This window comes from Dermacentor variabilis, chromosome 6 (assembly GCF_050947875.1).
Source record: "Dermacentor variabilis isolate Ectoservices chromosome 6, ASM5094787v1, whole genome shotgun sequence".
Taxonomy (NCBI): domain Eukaryota; kingdom Metazoa; phylum Arthropoda; class Arachnida; order Ixodida; family Ixodidae; genus Dermacentor; species Dermacentor variabilis.
The window spans coordinates 81,060,347-81,080,273 of NC_134573.1; the positions used below are offsets into that span (position 1 = coordinate 81,060,347).

At 48.1% G+C, this 19,927-nt stretch overlaps 1 protein-coding gene across 1 annotated transcript in view; it reads right to left on the reverse strand.

Moving 5' to 3' along the window:
* Positions 1-19,927, reverse strand: part of LOC142586188 (solute carrier family 22 member 6-like) — a 47,556-nt gene that overhangs the window by 11,178 nt on the left and 16,451 nt on the right. Inside the window, exons 3-7 of the mRNA XM_075697442.1 lie at positions 18,862-18,965; positions 17,717-17,871; positions 16,525-16,693; positions 9,328-9,478; positions 2,182-2,273 (exon numbers count right to left, since the gene is read on the reverse strand). Of these exons, the coding sequence (XP_075553557.1) occupies positions 2,182-2,273; positions 9,328-9,478; positions 16,525-16,693; positions 17,717-17,871; positions 18,862-18,965 (671 nt within the window). The remainder of the gene's footprint in view (positions 1-2,181; positions 2,274-9,327; positions 9,479-16,524; positions 16,694-17,716; positions 17,872-18,861; positions 18,966-19,927) is intronic.

Below are 19,927 nucleotides of genomic sequence, written 5' to 3' on the forward strand. Positions count from 1 at the left end.
ACCAAGACCCAACTAAACGCACCAAGAGCTTGCCTAAATAAGGAGCGCGAGCATAATACAGGCTTGTTAGAGCGACAGCAAGGATGACATGTGATTGCGGCGTTGGACTCCCCTTTCACATCAAGCGTTTTTCCTTTATTTAGATCACGATCATCATCATCTCCTTTCACGCCACGCCTCACACGCTCCTGAGGAAGTTGGTGTTCCCTATCGACCATTTAGCTCCGGCGAGACACGCTCGTGCCCAGCGTTCCGATTCGATTGATGCAATTGCATTAAAGTGGGCGGATGCGGTGACAAAACTCTGACAATTGTGTACTAAAGCGCCAAGCATTCTTTGCCACCGGAAAGACCATGGGTAGACGCGCATAAGCTAGGAAAGCAAGTAAGCAAAACTAAGCGATAACGAAGTCACAGCCGAGTCAAACATCGCTTTTTTTTTCGTAAGTACTTCTGCGCATATGCTGCATTATCAAGCTTTACGCACCGCGGTGGCCTAGAGGATATGGCGTTGCGCTGGTAAGCAAGTTTTTCCGGGCTCGATTCCCGGCCGCGGCTGCCGCATTTCGTTGGGGGCAGAAAGCAAGAACGGCCGTGTTCTTGGATTTCCGGATACGTTAGCGAATCCCAAGCGGCGAAATTAACCCGGAGTTCTACAGCGTGGCTCATAATCATATAGTTGTTTGGGCACGTAATACTCGAGAACTTAATTAAATAAATTTTCTACTTTTGGGAGACAGGCAAACTGTCAGCCCCTAAAACTCTCTTAAAGGTACCCTGAACCACTTTTTCGATAGATGCATTTGAAGTTAAATTAGACTATTTCAGAAATAGTCTAGCACGAAAAGTTCTTCAATGCGTTTATTAGAAGCGGAGTTACTGGCAATCAGACATACCGCCCGCGGTGCTTCCGCTCCTTCTTCAATGACTTGCACTGCGAAGGGACAGCGGAGCTGGGACTGCCCACAACGCTCTCCCTATGGAATTTCACCGTGGCGCGCAGTTCAAATTTGATTTTGGATGTTTACGTAGACACTACTATTTTAGACGATGGCGCCTAAGACGTTCCAAAACGCGGTTGGGCTCAGCGAGCTGCCATGCGCTCAGCCATTTCACTCGTCGCGGCACCCCGTGGAGGCCACAGTATTTACGCTACGTAGCAAAACTCAGCTACATGCAACTGCAGCGTTTACTTTGTGCACAGCAGGGCTAGAGTGCATGCTCGCGCTCTAATAACCCTGTCTGGCTCTGCACGATAGGTGATGCAGACAGGCTTTGTCCTGCGCCAGTTTGACCAACGGATAGTAGCCACGCCCGACTTGCGCATCTTGAAGCTCATTACGATTCGAAGCATGCCAAAGCGTCTCACCAGGAGCGGTAAGCAGTGAGCGCACGCCGGCAAGCGTGCGTGTGGTGTAACCTTAAGTATCACGTGTTTCGTGGCTATTTGTGTTCAGAACTAGTGTAAATTCGGGAGACGTGACGGCTATGGCCCCAAGAAGCAGGGTGGCCAAAGCTTTAATTCCTACTCGGGCGGCCGCGGCCGATTGGGATCAGACGATAGTTGGCTTCTTCCGTGAGCACGTAGTTATCAGCGAAATTCGAAAGCAGATTTTCGTTTACTCAGCCTGTTCATTAAACTGCGTCATTAAATATACACAGTAGCAGTAGAAGGAAGCACACTGATCCAAACACCTTTCTTGATTGATGTTGCTATTGCCCAATAGCAGCCGCCTGTGGGAATCTGCTGTATTACGAAATAAAGCGTCCAGATAAGATTGAGGAGCAAGTTTCTGTTGAAAAGAGCGTTTGAGCGAAAGCTGGCTTTGCACTCCGTTTGCGAGATCCAAGCGCCTCGTACGACTGCAAAATTAGGCCCAGATGTTCACAACAGCGTATGTTATCCGCGCGCGTAGAATCTGTTTATTCACCAAGTCGGGGTGGTGGTTCAGGGCTCTTTAAATACCAGGTTGCTTACTTTGAGGCATAGGAAGCGAAATTATTAATAACTAGAATAAAAAATGCAAAAATTAAGTGTTTGCATGGGTATTGCGTAAGGCATTTCAATCTCTAGATGTTTTGTTTCATTGTTCGCGCTCGTAGATTGGACGTCTGGGATCGTGCAAAAGTACGGACAGTTAAGCGTTTATCAGTGCAGAGAACAAGTTGATGAGTACTTACCAGGTAGTGAGCAGGATTATGGTAGTCCATCGCCAGGTCGCCCAGAGAAGCCAGTACATCGGACGCGGTTTCGTTTTAGGTGATGTTATTTCCTGCGACAAACCGGCATCAACCTTTAAACGATTAGGTTCGCACGAAGTATTATGACCGCGCTCACGCACGAGAACGTGCAACTGAGGTGGCTTGTAGCTGACTTCTTTGGCGGCGCAAGTTGTAAATGCATATTATGCATAAATAAATGCAACATATGCAAGATAAATGCATATGCATATTATCTTGGGACGTCGCAAGAAATTCTTCGTAACCGTTTAATCTTGACAACAATACAAAAGTTCCGCAAGGCGGTATTATTTGCTTCCAACAAACTAAACATGTGAAAACTTCGAACAGGCCCTAGGGCTTGTAAAAGTTCCTCCCTATCCCCGAATGCACATTTTAAGATGATCTTGCACATCTGTCTGACAGCCACGATGTATTGATTGGGAACTTACGGAACTTTCCGCGCCAAATGGACTTTCTTCTTTTTATGCCAAGTTTTAAAAATATTTGCTTAGATATTAAGAATAAAATTTGTCTATTCCATACCAGCCGAAAAGTATAAACATACTCCAGACATTGAGTCTGTTCCCCTACCCGTCTCCTACTGACACAACATCAAGTAGCTGACATACAAGCAAAAATTTACGAACAGATACACGAGCAACATATACAACTCCACAGCATCAAAAAAATGGAAACTAAAGAATGTAACAGAGGTATCGAAGTTATTCAAAGAACACAAGATACAAAAGAGTAACGTACTTATTAGAAAGTGGCGGAGGTAAATCGAAGTTCTAGGTCTAAATTCATGGCACGAAAAGCAGAGAATATGAAATGTGGTTATAAGAACACATGCAGGACAACTGCCAATACATCCTCGTTATTCTGATACACCCGGTTGGGAGTACTCACTGCGACTACAATAATTACACCTGTGTCTTCTTATAGAAACAGTAGAATTTGGTAGCACAATTTATAGATATCATTCTCTATACTATGGTTTTCTTTCCAGCAGACATAGCGTCGAATATTATGTTTTTGATTCCTCAAGGAATTCGCTAGAAAAAGCTACGGGATCAGTTTTAATTTGACGATAACAGCCACTAATTTATTTATTCAATGCGCCTATAACACACAGAATATCATACGTTGTCGACCTCTGCTACTTGAACAGGCAACTATTTTATTTTTCACCAGTTATACACGCGACGAGTAACGTAAGTTGCCAAACTTAAGTTATTATTCTTTGACCTAAGATACAGTATGCGCTACATTAGCTTGCAGTCTAATCCATACCACCGACTTGGTATCCCTTAACATTATTCGTATCATATTTAGTTCCACCACTTGTTAAGGGGTACTCTGCTCCTAGACAACATTGTCATACTTCATATTTCAGCCACACAAGTTAGAGCTACAAAAAACACAAACACTGTAGACAACTACTCCATCAAATATATAGGTACGATGCTATTTGGTACTTGTTGATGTCTCTCGTGTCTTTACCCTCCAACGCATTATTTCTTTTACCAGGAAATTTTCTTCTTTTCATCTTTGTCCCTCCTGCATGGTGTTACGTTTCGCCTACGACGCGCGGTATAGCCGGCGCGGATGCAACGGACGCTGGGGCTTCGTTCAAAGCGGCAGACATTTTGGCCCGTTCGGCGCCGCCGCTACGCCTCCCCGCCAAGCGCGTCCAGGCATGTTCCAATGCCACGTGTCTTCGTGTGCGTGTGTGTGTGTGTGTGCATGTTGGTGCCCACGCTTGTCGAAGCGCGGCAGCCGGGGAGAGGAGCTCCCCCAACTGTGAAGCGAGGAGGTCTGAGCGGCGCCGGCCCGGCGGATGCGTCACCTACGCGTCCCAACGTGCCCGAGCGGCGCCGGCCCGGCGGATGCGTCACCTACGCGTCCCGACGTTCCCGAGCGGCGCCGGCCCGGCGGATGCGCCACCTACTCATCCCAACGTTCCCGAGCGGCGCCGGCCCGGCGGATGCGTCACCTGCTCGTCCCAACGTGCGCGAGCGGCGCCGGCCCGGTGGATGCGCCACCTACTCATCCCAACGTGCCCGAGCGGCGAAGTCACGTGCGCGTCTATAGAGGCGTTCCTTCTTGCCCTCAACTGCGAGAGTATAAAAGCAGCTGCCCCCGGACACCAAAGGGGGCTCCGATTTCTTCTGTTGAGTAACGTGCACTCCCGTCTCTCTACTTCGGTCGACCTGACCGCCCACTCTTTGCGATGCTAGAATAAACAAGTTGTTCTGTTACCTGTCGACTCATGCTTTGCCGGGACCTTCGGATGCTTCCAGTTGTGCCCCAGGCCGCCAGGCCAACGCTACCCTTGGGGCTTGCGACCCAGGTGCAACAACGGGCGTCAGCGCCGAGTTCTCAACAATGGTTAGTGCTACTTTGAATGACAGCAAATCAAACTCGAGTATAAACGAATCATGGCAGAAGGAAAGCATGGAATCAGCATTCGACTCTCGAAGGTCACGACATAGAGGGCGGTTTTTAATGTACTCTGAAAGCTTTTTTCTTTCTCAGAGAGCTATTTACGGTGGCTGTGAAGCGTTGTCGTAGCCCTCCAGCAGCGCGTACCCACCGCTATGAGTCACGGCTTCTGCGTGAAAATCAACACTCACGGTACAGCTGACAATCAACGCTGGGAACGTCTTTCTCGGGTTTTTCCCCTACGGGTAACCCGCGCTGAGGCTTCGCGTGTAAACAACAACGCTGTAACAAACACGAGCACATCATCATTGGGTTTCGCCGCTTTTTCTGCGCATGCGCGAGGAGCAGTGGTCGCGAGAGAGAAATTTCGGGACTTTCGGTCCTTGAGATTTCTCTTCGCCTAGGTACTACGGAGAAGAAAGCTGTTAGCTGCGTTCGTCCCTAGCCGAGCTGGCAACGCAATCGACAGAATGCGTGGCGTGTCCAAGGTGAGTTTGTCGCTATTTTGTTGGGACGGTAGCATAGTAAATTTTCATAGTCGCAGGGGGATACATTTGGAAGTAAGGCGTCTTCTCGAATGACTTTAGTGGCAAAGCATTACATCGTGCCGATGCATTGTTCATTAGTGTCGTTGAGCAAGGTCAGCATAACACACACTTCAGGAGATTCGCGGGAACGGAAACGGTTTATGAATTCGACTACCGTGCAGATGCGAGTGTGTTGCTTTTATTGTTTTCTTTTTGCGGTGGTTTCATAATAAATTCTGATAGTCGCAGGGGGATACGTTCGGACGTGAGGCGTTTTCTCGGATGACTTTAATGGCAAAGCATTACGTCGCACCGATACATTGTTCATTAGTGTCGTTGACCATATACCGCACACTTCAGGGGAATCGCGAGAACGGAAACAGTTTATGAATTCAACTGCCGTGCCGATGCATTAGATCTTAATGTAACTGGGCATACAACACACTTGGAGATTCATGGGAATGAAACATTTTGTACTCTGTATAGGAAAGTATTAAAACTTGCGTGGCCATGCAATCTGAGCAGTAGATCGTTGTGAGAGCTCTACAGCCACACTGGGAAAACACTGTGCCTTACGGGTGAATAAGGAACAAATGTATGCTAAAGAAATATGGTCGTCATGCAATTTCATAGCAGCAGATCCTTGTGAAAGCCGTGAAGGTAGTCACACTGATATTGGCTACGTGGTAGGTTGGTGCAATCAGCCAGCTCTTCCAGATTCACAAAAGACTTATGACCGGAGGAAAATTTCTAAAAGTACAAGACGGCAACCTGATTTGCTAAACCATAGCTTGGATGTTTCCAGTAGAAGCATCTGCACCAACGGAAACTAAGTTGCAGTAAAAGTTGGACTTCAGAAAGTAAGTGCGTCAACATTACACCAACGATAAACGCAATTCCACTACATGGATGACTTGCCTTGTATGAAAACATTGTTTTCACATAAGCATTGCGGATTAAGGCGAAGTCTCACTGTTTAGTGCAATGCGTTTGTCACTGGCTGACCACAAATGAATCGCTATCAATGTCGTATAATGAGCATTAAAAAGCTCTCTTCAGCTCCTACTTTGCGACTGATGAGCCGGCTGTGCTTACATAGGTGCGGATCCACCTCGAGAGGGTCATCACTGAATTGCATTTTTTTTTTTTTTGCAGGAGTGTGGACACCTGCATAAATAATGTTTTTGGACTGACTGCACATAGGTTACCAGGCTTTTTAACATTCTTTTAAATCACTCACACAGGCGTACGTTGTCCTCTTCATTTAGTAAAGAGGGGTAAATATCGACAAAATGATGCACCTCAAATAGCTTGAAAGTGTATGCGTTTTCTATCCGCAGTGACGGACAAGATGGCTCGAGCGTTGCACAATGCTGTTGGCCTAAAGTCAGCTTTGCCGTAGAGCACCAATGTCGAGCAATCAAGCATGCGCAGTGTATTGCGGCGAAGTATACCAAGAGTGGAAAGCGGCCACTGTCAGAGGATATAGTGTGATATACGTGCGCACCTGCCGTCACGTCTCCTGTCACAGTACAAGCACGGAGACGCTGACCAAGTGTATTGGGAGGCCTTCAGAGTTATTTCGCACGCGGTCGTAGCGATCTGAGCCCTTGTTTCGCCCACATAGAGCTCCCCGTATATGAGCTAGACATCGTAGCAGCCGGGATCAGTAATACGCGCTCCTTCATTAATTACCCTTGCGCACAAGCACCTCAGAATCACTACGAATCTGCACCACGTAGCCAATATCAGTATTACCGTACAGCTTTCACAAGGGTCTACTGCTGTGAAATTGCATGACGACGATTTTTCTTTAGCATACATTTGTTCCGTATTCATCCGCAGGATGTCGTGTTTTGCCAATGTTGCTGTACAGCTTGCACAACGATTTACGGCTCACATTGCATGGCGATGCAAGTTTTAGTACTTTCACATACAGAGTACAAAATGTTCCATTCCCACGAATCTCCAAGTGTGTTGTACGCTCAGTTGCATTAAGAATTAATTCATTGGCACGGCAGTTGAATGCACAAATTGTTTCCGTTACCGCGATTCCCCTGAAGTGTGTGGTGTTCTCAACGACACTAATGAACAATGCATCAGCACGACGTAATGTTTTGCCACTAAAGTCACCCGAGAAAACGCCTCACGTCCAAACGCATCCCCCTGCGACTATCAGAATTTAATATGAAACCGCCGCCAAAAAACAAGAAAGGCAACGAACTCGCATCGGCACGGCAGTCGAATTCATAAACTGTTTCCGTTCCCGCGAATCTCCTGAAGTGTGCGGTATGCCGACTTTGCTAAACGACACTAATCAGCAATGCATCGGCACGATGTAATGCTTTGCCACTAAAGTCATCCGAGAAGACACCTCACTTCCAGACGTACCCCCCAGCGACTATAAAAATTTCATATGCTACCGTCGCAACAAAATAGCAACAAACTCACCTTGGACACGGCTTCTTCGCCTTGCCGGCCACACATTCTGTAGATTGTGTTGCCAGCTCGGCTAGGGACGAACGGAGCTAACAACGTTCTTCCCCGTAGTACCTAGGCGAAGAGAAATCTCAAGGACCAAAAGTCCCCATATTTCTCTCGCAACCACTGCTCCTCGCGCATGCGCAGAAAGAGCGGAGAAATCCATTTATGATGTGCTCGTGTAAGAAACAGCCTCGCGGGCAGAAGAAACAGGTTTTCAGTTGCACATGCTGTGACTTCGCGTCAAAAAATTCATCACTCATCTTGGGACACACGTGTTATGCTTGCGAACCGACGGAGCACCGGTGCGCTAGAGCTTGGGAACCCATGTGCAGCTCACAAAGAACGTCGCCATGCATGGCTGAGCTTGGCTGGACACATCAAGCTACACTGTAAAATTTGGTACAGGAGCGAGTCCGTAATCGCTCAATAAGTGTTTCCATTTTCATGGCTTTCCTACCGGACCTTGTTGGCCCATTTTAGTTGCAGACTAAAACGGTCGCAGCATCTCTTTGCCAGTGCTGGTTCCCCATAGATATTTTGCATTGGCGCCATCTTGGGCACCATCTCAGGGCACTAGCACGTCGAGAAACGATACGTAACCAAGGATTGTGACAGCACGAAAGCCGCGTCTTGAACGATGCGACGAATCAATGAGAATCCGGTGAAAAACAGTCAGCGTCAGAAAGTAGAGGGATTTACGCGGCATGTTATGCTGCACCGAAGCCATCAAGACCGCCATGTTTGGGTACAAGGACGGTGAGGGTGCGTCCGCGACGTCGTGCGCGAACTACCCACTGTTCAAAATAATGAATAAAAGCAATCTACAGAGAAAACTAAACTACATATTTATTTGTTTGTTGCCACAGCCCGACGAACACTTCATGAAAAATTGTGTTCTCCTGTAGCTGCATCCATTTATCGATATGCCGTGCCTGTGGGCGCATGTCGGTAGTGCATGCTTGCGTAATGGAAAACCATGCCATTTTTTATATGTTACGGCCTGCTAATGAATGCAACGTCTGCATGAACTATGTATAAAACATGCGCATGCACCATCTTTATTACGCGACCACTTGTTTCACGTCGTTTACCTTTGCACACCAGTATACGTCATCAGCTCACTGAAACCTTCTGGAACCTTCGTTGAAAGCAAGGCTGAAACGTTTTCGAAAATGATGTGCTTACAAGTACCTCCTGCCCGACATACAGTGAAACTGCGTCGTCGGCAGGACACGTCGTCTTACCGCCTTCAGTAGCATCGGCTAGAAGGCGAATAACTGGCGAGTGTAAGCAGCGGGCGAACAAAAAAAAAGGCCTCAGGGTGCAGCCGACGCCTCCTGGACAAAACGTTGTCTATAGCTTTATACTTCCTTTGTTTGCCTACTGTTGATGCCTTTGTCCTCATCCTCTTCTGAACCACTTGTCTAGTTTTACCGGGCACAAGACGCATGGTTGGCACAATAGAGACGATCCAGAAATAGTTGGACTCCCCTAAACACTTCACCCCTTGCTTATAGCTTCAAAGACCAATCGCTTCTTCGGACGCCCGCCCTGCCGCTTTCCATTACCCGGCACAAGAGCCTCTGACACTGACTGCATCTCCAAAGTGTAAGTAAAGTATGTTGTGCGAGATCTTCGAAGTGCTCACCAGATTTTCAAGTATTCCACGCGCTTTGGTCCACAGGTTCAGTGCCCGGATGGCTTCAAGACCGTTTTTGCGCGCCGCGCCGAGTAAGATCCGCTGGGCACGGTTGTAATCACGCGTGCGCACCAGCCAGCGTGGAGACTCGGACGTGGAACTGTAAAAGACAAATGTAGGGTGTAACCAGTATAGTTTGAACGTGCATCGCGGGCTATAACGTAGCGTTAGAGGTTTCAGCCACCGTTACCGCCCCGGCTGCATTATGCCTTGGCTTATACCCGAGGTGGCCGATCCGGTGTCGGGCAGCGGGCAGCCTACGCTTCCACGTCCTGTTTTGTATTGACGTGGATGACGCCAGCCCATGATTCACGTTGCGGATTGAGTTTAGCGACAAAACCGTTTTTTTTCTCATCCTACGGCTGTGCTCGGATTGCAGCATAAACATACCATAAATGTCCAAACTCGGCCGGGAACAGCTAAAAACTTGCTCGCGAGCCGCGTGGAGCCCGTGGACTCTGTGTTGTGCATCTCCGTTCTAGAACTATACGATGTAACTTGGTATATGACGACAGGTGATATGCTTTAAACTGCCTGATTGGGACACTGAAAGCAAACAGGCGTGGTGCATATAGACCATGTGGTGAAACGCGGGTCCGCAGTGTATTACAACAAAGCGAGAGACCGCCCCACTGTTTCTGACAAGAACGTGTGACCCACAAAGAGGCTTCGGAAGTCGGACCTTTATGGTATAATGTCGCGAATGCCTCTCAATAACTACGCGAAAGACTAAGCGTTGGCAGTGAAACAATGAGCACGCAATACGGGCACTGCAAATGTGCCAAAAATTGCGGGACAGGGAGGATAGAAAAAAATGAAGCGGTAGTTAAGACGCCAATGTCATGTGGGCACTCGGTTCCCACGCCTGGTTTTATTTCATTCTTCAAATGCTGTTCTAAATATTTCCAACGAGGAGGAAGGAAAAAATTCTGCAGACACACTTAAGACTGATTCCGTGTGGGAATGCGAAAGCATTACAATTGCTTATGTGGAATGTTTTCGATTGTTGTTTTCGACATGCATTAAAGTTCTTTCTGCTGAATCGGTGCGTGTGTGTTTTCGTATACGTTGGCCAGAGGCTGGAAACGCTCGAACCATTTTGCTGCCGAACAATTTAATTTATTTCATGCCTAATGGTAGGTCTGTCGCGACCATGGTCTAAGAATATTATATCTATGTGTATAATACTCATACGCTGTGGTCGTTACTGTGTCGTCTTCATTCGTGTTCCCTTGCTTCGTCTTCTGAGACGTGCTTCCGTGGGCGTCCACGTTTCACAGCTGACGCTTCGGACTGTATCGCAGTAGACAGAGCACCGATGAAATCCGAAGACCAAGTGACGCACGGGAGGCATGACGGGAGGCATGACGGTCACGAAAGCCGTGACGTGTGCAATGACGCACCCACTAGGCACAAGTTTATTCACCCACAACCGTGGAGTTAGCGTGGCGTAGGGGAAGCGGGCTCGTCTCGCACCCCGGAATCCCGGGCTCAATTCCCACCCAAACTAAAACCTACTTAATTTTATTTTCAAAGGAATTAATTTACTTTGTTAACAGAAACCTTCCTGCAAACTTTACGTGAGTCCGAGTATTTTTCGACGTGTTTTTACTCTTCGCACCATCGGCCATTTTTGGTACCATCTTTCGGTCACGCCGCCGACGACAATGCCGGATTGTCGCGCGATAACGCATATAATGTATTCGCGTTAAGACTAAGGACAGGCCTTGATGTGACTCTCTGTGAAGCTCAGTGACGCTGGAAGTTGTCGTTACTCTACCATCTAACCAGGTCACATTCTCCTGTCTTGTTTGTTTCTCGTCTTCGGCGCGCAGCCACGCTGGGCTGCGCATCGTATTGATCCGACCAACGGATCCAATCGCCGTGTATTCCTTCGCTATACGACCAATGATAAGCCCTGCTGCAATTTATGAGAACAAACACGTAAGCTGGTTGTGGCTTCATAGGAATCGTTTTACTTCATTCAACGCGTTTCGGGCGGCCATGCACTGCGGAGATGTGACGAGCCACAACGTGCCCACGAGCAATCCGGCAGAGGAGAACGTCGTTTCACGGTTAAATGCACCGACTGCGGTCTGAGGTACGTTGTTCTCACGGTAAGCGACGCTTCATGGAAACAAAGTTCTTCGGTTCCGTACAGGAAGCGCGTACGCGTCCAGCTAGTGGGTTGTCCGGGCCTACGTGCGACCATCAGGCGTTTGATGTGCATGCAGGTGTACGTTTTTCTGACGACCCTTGTTCACTCTAGCAGCGCATCCGCCAGTCTTGTCTACCCTGCGCCCTTTGAGCACACAGATAAGATTACTGCAGCAAGGGGTATACGTTCTCTTATTACTCACAGCGGCCGCTTCTTTCATATCCTTCAACGTGGCTGTTTTACGCGCTACAAGCGCATCACACATCAGCAAAAACAGAAACACTGCGCAGATGTCGCTGACTTGCAAGCAGTTTATCGTACGTGTTCTCAAGCACAGCGATCTCAGTCTGAGGTGACACGTTAGTATGAATCCACAGAAGGCGGGAAACATATTCGAAGGTCTTCCTTCGTTTCATTTCATGCGTTTTACTTCTTTCAGTCTCACCTGACCATCTCAACAGCTGGGAGAGCACGATCTAGACAACACAGCGGAACAAAAAACGCAGACATACGCAATCCTACACCTACGAGGCTTTTTCCACAGTACGAAACCTACGGAGCAACACGTGTGAGCACACACAACCATAACACAGCCGCCATTGTGACACGACAGCATGGCCGCTACAGCCCAAAAAGATCACTTGATTTCCTCCACACTTTTCTACTAGCGCGCAGAGGGCAAAGGGCCTCTCCTCAGTTCTTTTTACTTCCTGCATGGTTTTCAGCCGTTTTTACTTCAGAAAACGATGTACGCCGAAGGTTGGCCACACTGTGTATCGTAGAAGGAGGACCAGTCATGTGTTTGTCCTGCAGGTAGCGGGACTTTCTCTGGCGTCTGCTGCTATGCGGCAGCAGTTCTAACACGAAAGCGTTTTATGCCGGCGTCCATTATTGACTTTCTGTGACGCATGTAACAGATGTGATGTGGCTAGTTGCAGCACTGTGAAAGTTACAAGACTTCATAGCCAATAGGAAAGCCAAATGCCCCGCGACATTTGCGAGTCCGCGCCGCGTCGTATTCTCACCTTCTGCTTGCCATCCTGTTGCACGCTCCATGGTTGAATTGACGCCGTAACTATAAGCTGCATTTACGTGCATGCGATTCCAGGGCTTCGTTTTACCTTTACACTTTCCGTGCATGTTACCTTGCAGCCTCCGTAGGAAGTAGTACGCCCAAATGCCCTTACAAACGTTCACCTGCGTCACAGCCCCTGCTGGCATATAATTTGCGTTTGCTCGCTACCGTCATCACGTACCATGCTCGAGGGGGTTGGAAATTAATGATGCAGTGATCAATTCAGCATATATAGCATCGCGCATCGTCAATTCATTACCAATGCTAATGCTGTGGCGCGATCTGTTATCTAGAAATCAAACCAGTTTTACGGTTCGGTGCTGCATCTCTAGTCCTAGCAGCGTGAAAACAAACAGCAGATCTCAATAATTACAACAAAGAATAACTAATTATTTGACCTGAACGTGAGATGAGACACAGTGATGACGGATTTTGCTGCTTGTTTCTTGTTGACAGGGCGGAGAGCCAGTGACAAGCGGGAATTCGCATCGAAGGGGGTGGTCGGCGCTGTATGTGCTCTGCCATGTTACGGTTAGGGGGTCTATTACGGTTACCGGCGTCGACTGCCAGAGTAATTCCTTGTTTACGACGTCCATGCGCAAGGCTCCTAACATGTCGCGTATCACCGTACTGTATAATGTAGCAATCAAATATAAAGCTCCCTACTGTACACCCAATAATCAGCCGTTTATGCCCGGAACTATATACCGCTGAGCAAGAATATTACATGTGTGCGCCTCGTACCTTCGGCAGTGCTGCAAGTGACATGACGATAGGAGCGGGGAAGCGAAGTACTGCATCGTGACCATAAAACTAGCGCCGACAGGAAGTGCTTTGGGAGCCACAGCGCAACGGAGGCTCCAACGCGGTATGACCTGGTGTTGGCACTTTGCGCTCACGGTGTGTCCGGTTTGTCTTTCGCGTCGGATTAGCCTGTTGCGCCTCGTCGCAAACGTAGTGCAGCTTCAACAAGCATCAGCAGTTCTTACATGCCGCCTACTGCTTCGCTTGCGATGGAACCAACTAAGAAAACTACTGCGCTAAGTGACGCCGAAAGACAACGGCGTCGACGGCCGAATCTCGTTTCGGTCCGGCGAGAGGCACGCCAGCGTGAAGCAGAGCTGCAGAAAAAGAAAATCCCAGTTCCGCCTGAAAGGCGAAGCACCGATTGCGACAGCAAATTAGTACGAAGTAAGGAGAGTAGATTTATCGGCCGTATAAACTTGTAAACATTCGCTAACTAAATTAACAATGTTAGGAGGATAGAAATTAACAATGATAGAATCTGTTTGCACAGTGAAGGCATGTGAGGGTGAGCCGGCGAACGCGGTTCAATTTCGGGTCCGCGAGCGAGGAACGCGGCCCGGATGCGTGCCCTCTTTTTGGACCCCCCTGTGGCGTACGCGGTAGGGAGGTGAGGCGGGGGAGGAGGGGAGTTCTTCTCCGGCGGCTGCTAGGGTGTCTCGATGTCCCCCTCGCCCGCCGCTCAGTACAAAGTGGACACAACCGCGGCGTCTTCCACGGCGTTGGCCACGCGAATCGCGGTCGCCGTAGTAGACGGCTTTGGCGGACGCTGTAGGGACGCGTTGCCGGCGCTCGTGTCTTGAAAGCGGTCTGCGACGTGGCTAAAGGGCGCGCCATGCGCCTGTATGGCGGGGCATCACTGCGATCCAGATGGTCGGCCTGCACGAATGCTTTTTCGAGAATGCATGTCGAGATTTGTAGAAATTCAGAAAGCGCGAGATTGTGTACCTGCGTGGCTGTCAAGGGCGGAACCCTTGACCGAGCTCAAAGAATTTTAATATAGTCAGCCCTGTAAGGCTAACACTTGGTGCCGAAAACTTACTAATTTATCTTGTTTTCTCAAATATCATTTGTTGTTTGATACAGTTCTACAAAATAGGCAATAAATAAATAAAAAGAGCTAAAGGGCACGCCCGCACGGGCCCCATCTTCAAAGCGATCATCGATGTTTGCAGAGTTCGTGTAGTGCGGGTAGCTTCGCATGCGATGTGCTTTCGACGTTTCGTACGCGTTGAAGGGACATATACTTGGAGGTCAATTGGATCGCGGCTGCTGCCGCGATTCCTAACTCCAGCGTTTTCACACACAGTTTCCGTTATCATCCAGCGATGTGTGTTCACGTTTACCTGTGCGTGCGTGACACCGTGCTGGTTGACACCTTGACGGGCTAGTTGGTTTGAATCAATGATGGGATGTGCAAGCATGACTGAACAAGGACGTAGAAAGAACCGACACACAAAGAAAGCGCTCTCTCAGTGTGTCTGTTTCTTTCTACGTCCTCATTGTGTCATGCTTACGCATTTTTTCTTTGTTAGTTTATTTAGTAAGCGGATGTTTGCAAGTTTGTACAGCCGATATAACTACTCTCCCTAGTTCGTACAGCTATATAGAAATTTGCTATCGCAATCGGTGCTTCGCCTTTCCGGCGGAACTGGGAATTTTTTTTTTTTTGGTGCTGTCGTTTGATTTTGACGCTATTCTCAGTGGGCAAAAAATAATACTGCAATAATTTCTGCGCGAAGCTTCGTGATAGCGACGCAGAAACATTTCAAAGGTTTCCAAAACCGTCTTGGTGATCACGCTATGGGCATCAAGTATATAAAGATGTGGTAGAACCGTCTTAAATGTTCTACATTTGTGGAGTACAAGCCATGCTTTGGAAAGCATTGAACAAGCCATAATGGTATGATTGTTAATGAAATGAAAATCTGGATATTGGGAGACCATCTGTTTTCTGCGAGAGAAATCGCTCAGCCTGTGAATAGCAATACAGATGTTGTGAATGCAATTTTATATATGATTTAGATACATAGCGGGGGAGCCGGCGAAGCTTGTGCTTAGGATTCTGCCTGCAGCAGTTCGATGACCTGTCAGCTTCAACGGAATAACGCAACGTTTCTTGCGGTTGATGTCACGCAGTCCTTTTTTTTTACAATACCGTGCACCGTCAGGATTTACAGACACGACACAATGCTATACCGTTGGCTGCTCAGAAAAATTGAAAAGCACCTTGTGCTTTTGAATTTTCAATTTCGTGTACGCACCGGCTTTAAATCTCGAGAGGAGCAACGCGGTGGTTGCCGTATAGGCGCACTTGCCGAGGAGGGCCTCTGGGATTTTGCTCGAAAAGCGGAAGCACCGCAAGAACCTTTGCGTGAATGCACAAAGGAACGATTACCATAGCGAAAACATCAGGTGATGCTTTTTTTTCCTGGAGCGCTGTGGACTACTTTATGAACCTTGTCGCTGTAGAGAGCTCTGATGACAGCTCTTCACGACTTTGTGTTGTATAACCACAAATTTTTTACGAGGCCTGTTAAAGGGTCGTTTGATAAGACATTGTCGTGAAATTGAGCAGGCGGCAACAATTAGGTAGAACGCAAGAATTTGCGACAATAATGTAAACGGCGAGCATTATGTCAGAATCTGTTGATAGGCAAAGGTCACGACCGGCCTAGGCTGGTAGCCCTCGACGAAAGCGCAAGCACCGTTGGCATCCCGGCAGATGCTGACAGAACTATTACAGCCCACCTTTTAATTAACCTAATAGCCAGTTACCGAATAATACGTGGATAATACCGTAACAAGGCGATCGCGTGCGGTCAACTGTCGCACACTGGCTCTGTTCGTCACAGGGAAGAGGCTACATAAAATGTTACGTTGATCACAAATGTTTTCAGGCGCCGAAGCATGTTATGCCAGATTTCGCCGGACGATGCAGTTTCGGTCTTGCTATTGAAGTATAGATCTCCATATGGCATAGGCATCCCGCATTAAATTAGCCAGTGACAATGCTTATGCTGCAATCAATAAATGGCGAAAATCAGACGGCCGGTTTTCTATATTTTTATATCTATACTGCCATACACTATCTATAGCGGGAACTTACCCAAACTGGAAGAAGAGCAGTAAGACAGGCATCATGGCAATGACGATGACGAATCTCCAGCCAGCAGAGGTGCGGTGCAACCACCCTAGCGCCATACTGGCTCCGCTGTTGCCCAGCTGAATGGCCATCACGTACACGGCGAGATCGCGGGGAGCTACCACTTCGGAGACTGCGCGAAAAGCGCAGCAAAGGAAGTCTTCACGATGCTAGAATACACGCGCCTCAGTCGAGAGCTTTAGCTTTCCCGTATACATATTGACCTTTAAGGCACGAATTTAAAGACCGCCGTTTCCAGCATGCCATGTGGCGGCCGGCAGATTCGGATACGCCATGGGGCGACGCAAGGATCACCGAAAATTTGCCGCCTGTATAAAGGTTGCCACGTGTAACGTGGCCCGTTGCAGTGCCGGGAGTGCGGCGACAATCTGTTGCCTGAACACATGGGCGCAATAGCGCGTTGAGTGAGCGGTTTTTTCTGGTTGGCGAAGACGCAAACTCGGTACGCTTTCTTCAGTGCATCCGAAATGCAGGCCATCATGCGTCCTGACGTTCAGCCAGCGAAGGTGCTAAAGCTTAAACCTCAGAATTTATATTGAAGCGTTAGAACGCTTTTTCCTGTTACATGAGTGCTGTAGCAGATGAATAATAGGGATGTACGCTAATAAATATGCCACGGCTGGCACTTTACTTCAACAGGTTAGTAAAACACGGTCGCTTACTGTAATCACAGCCGTGCTCTCTCTCTTTAAACTGTGGCACGCGATATCGCTACCAGCGTTGGTATACAGGCTGTCCCAACTATAATGCACCATCATTTAAACATACGCAAATGCCACGTAGCCAGACTGAACCAAGGTAATGTTGTCTGCTTGCGCTTGGACATACTCAGATCATTTTTTACATTCCGCCTAAATACATTGGTCTTAATTAATTATTCAAATTATCAAACATCATAATTAGAGGAACAGGGTCCATGAGAAAATTGTAGAGCAACATGAAAAATTACCGATACAGGTTTCTGTTTCTCAACAGATGCTACATAAGAATGTTTCTCCTAGCGTGAGAAAAGCCCGCGAATGCACGCAAAATTGCCGCGCGACTGGCCGCTCGAGGCACTTTACGTGTATTCGTGCGCTGCTTCTTCGTGACACGTGACAACGTTTAGTGCGAGAGGAATGCAACCTGCGCTCACTCAGTACGGTCGAAATGACTGCAATAGGCGTGACGCAAACAGCGACGCAGAAGCGTAGCACAGTGTAGAGGTACGGCGACGACGCCATGGACAGCGACAAACCAGCGGCACTCATCGGCAGCAGGCAGATCAGTAGCGAAGTTCGACGGCCAAACCTGCGACAAGCCCATGATCGCGCTCTCAAAAGCCCTTCTAATAAAAGTTACGCGCGAGCGCGCACCTCAGCAGTCCGCGCGCCAGGGCAGTAAGACGGTAGAACTCAGTCGTCTGCTAAATGCTGCTAAGCTGTACGAACGAATTTACCAGACGCCTAGAGGCCCATGCAAGTTCACTAAGCGCTATATACTGAGCATTCGACATGAGAAAGTAGCCAATGCCTCATTTTAATACGCATGCATGCGGCGGCGTATGCAGCACCAATAACTAATAATCGGCGCAAAGAGGGTGCTGACGAAGGTGCCTTCGCATTTTGTTTCTTGACAATGCGGCAAGGAACTGTGCCAGGTGCATAATTTGAACGGTCGGGACCAAGAATTGTTGCGATTGTGCCGCGAGTTGAGCAAGAGCAAATCCGCAGCAAGTGCAAAAGGTCTTTAATTCTTACGAGAAAAACGCCGCTCCCTGTATCAGCCGCCGCCAATAAAGAACGAGTGGTTCTTACGAGCGAAAAGCTTTGTTCATTAATCTTTCCGCAGCTCGTGATTATAAGGCACGCCAAGGATGCCTTTTGCGTGCAATTTGTCTAAGGCTTTGGCTGAGCTGAGGGTGAGGTTGAGGCGCTTTGGCTAAGATGGATGCCAGTTTGTTCAAGAAAATTCACTTCACTCTTCAGCAGAGCCAGCGATATTTGGCTAACGCATGTGTCGTGCATGTGCTTTGTTCCGACGAATCAATTGGGCTCATGAAAAAAAGCAACATGACTGACTGTACGGTTGACCAACATTTTATTAGTAGTATTTAATTATGAACACTCACTAGGAGAATGCACCGAGAACCATCTCGCCAACGTGACTTTCCTTCAAGTGATTCTGCAGCGCTTTGTAAATAATTATTTAGCTTTGATAGAATTATCCATAGTCCATCTTTATGCATGACCGAAAGGGTTACGGTTCACCAGCTGAGCAAATATGGAGAGCGGGCCTCACCTGTCGCTCAGTATCCCTGCCAGTATGATGCCCACAATGGCGCCGAGCGTGTAGGTGAGTGCCGACCTTTCGATCCACCAGGCTCGTCCGCACACCAACTCCCACTGCAGAGCGTGCAGACACTCATTCAAATTGCAACGTAAGTGTGAAGAACCAGTATGCCGCAGGCATTAGCATCCACAAGACACCTGTCTGCGTTAAGCAAGACTTGAGTACCGTCTTGCACGTGACTTGACGAACACGAGCCGCTGGCTGTGATGTCTTTCACAACAAAGAGCGTACAGCAAAACTTTGAAGCATTACCAGCAACGGAGACCATGGAGATTTAAGGAAAGGGAGAGGTATATAGCTTAGCAGATCGCACAAAAAAGAATTTACCTTTCATAAGAAGTCATCCTCAACACTTTAAGGAAACCCATTACCTCGTTATACCCGTGCAGATTATGTACTTAGATTTCTGGAGTTGAGGTGGCTCTCCAAAAGCGAAGTCGGTCGCCTCCGTCTTTCTAGAGGCAATAAGCCCGAACGAGGGTGGCCACCGTAGCACAGCGTAGAGTGCGTTATGCATGCTTATTAATTGCGCACAGTCGGAACAGTGCTCAACTCATCATGGCATGCTTTCCGAGGCCACCACATCATCTCTGTAGGTCATGGTTACACAAATCACGTTCAGCCTCCTCTGCCTCGTGGTTAGCCCAGATGGGAGAGCGACCGCCTAGGAAAGGCGTTGGTCCCAGGTTCGAGTCCCGGACTAGGGCTATTTTTTATTCAATTGCGAGGTTTTCTTTCTGAGAAAAACTGTATGGGTTTCCTTCATAGCTTCGTGCTACAATTGGTTGGATGCCAATTTTCCCCTTTTATATACTTTCCTCCACCTTGCGGGCTTCCGCAGAATTGATTTTCCATTGTGAATTACTTCGAAAAGTTTGAGCTCATGGGAAATATAACTCTCGGTTACTCAGCAGTTTAGTTATTTCAATGGGACATGTCGTAGTAGTCAGAATTGCTTAGTCGCCTAGAATTTTATCATCACATAATTCAAACTTTACGAAGAAGTTACCAGATC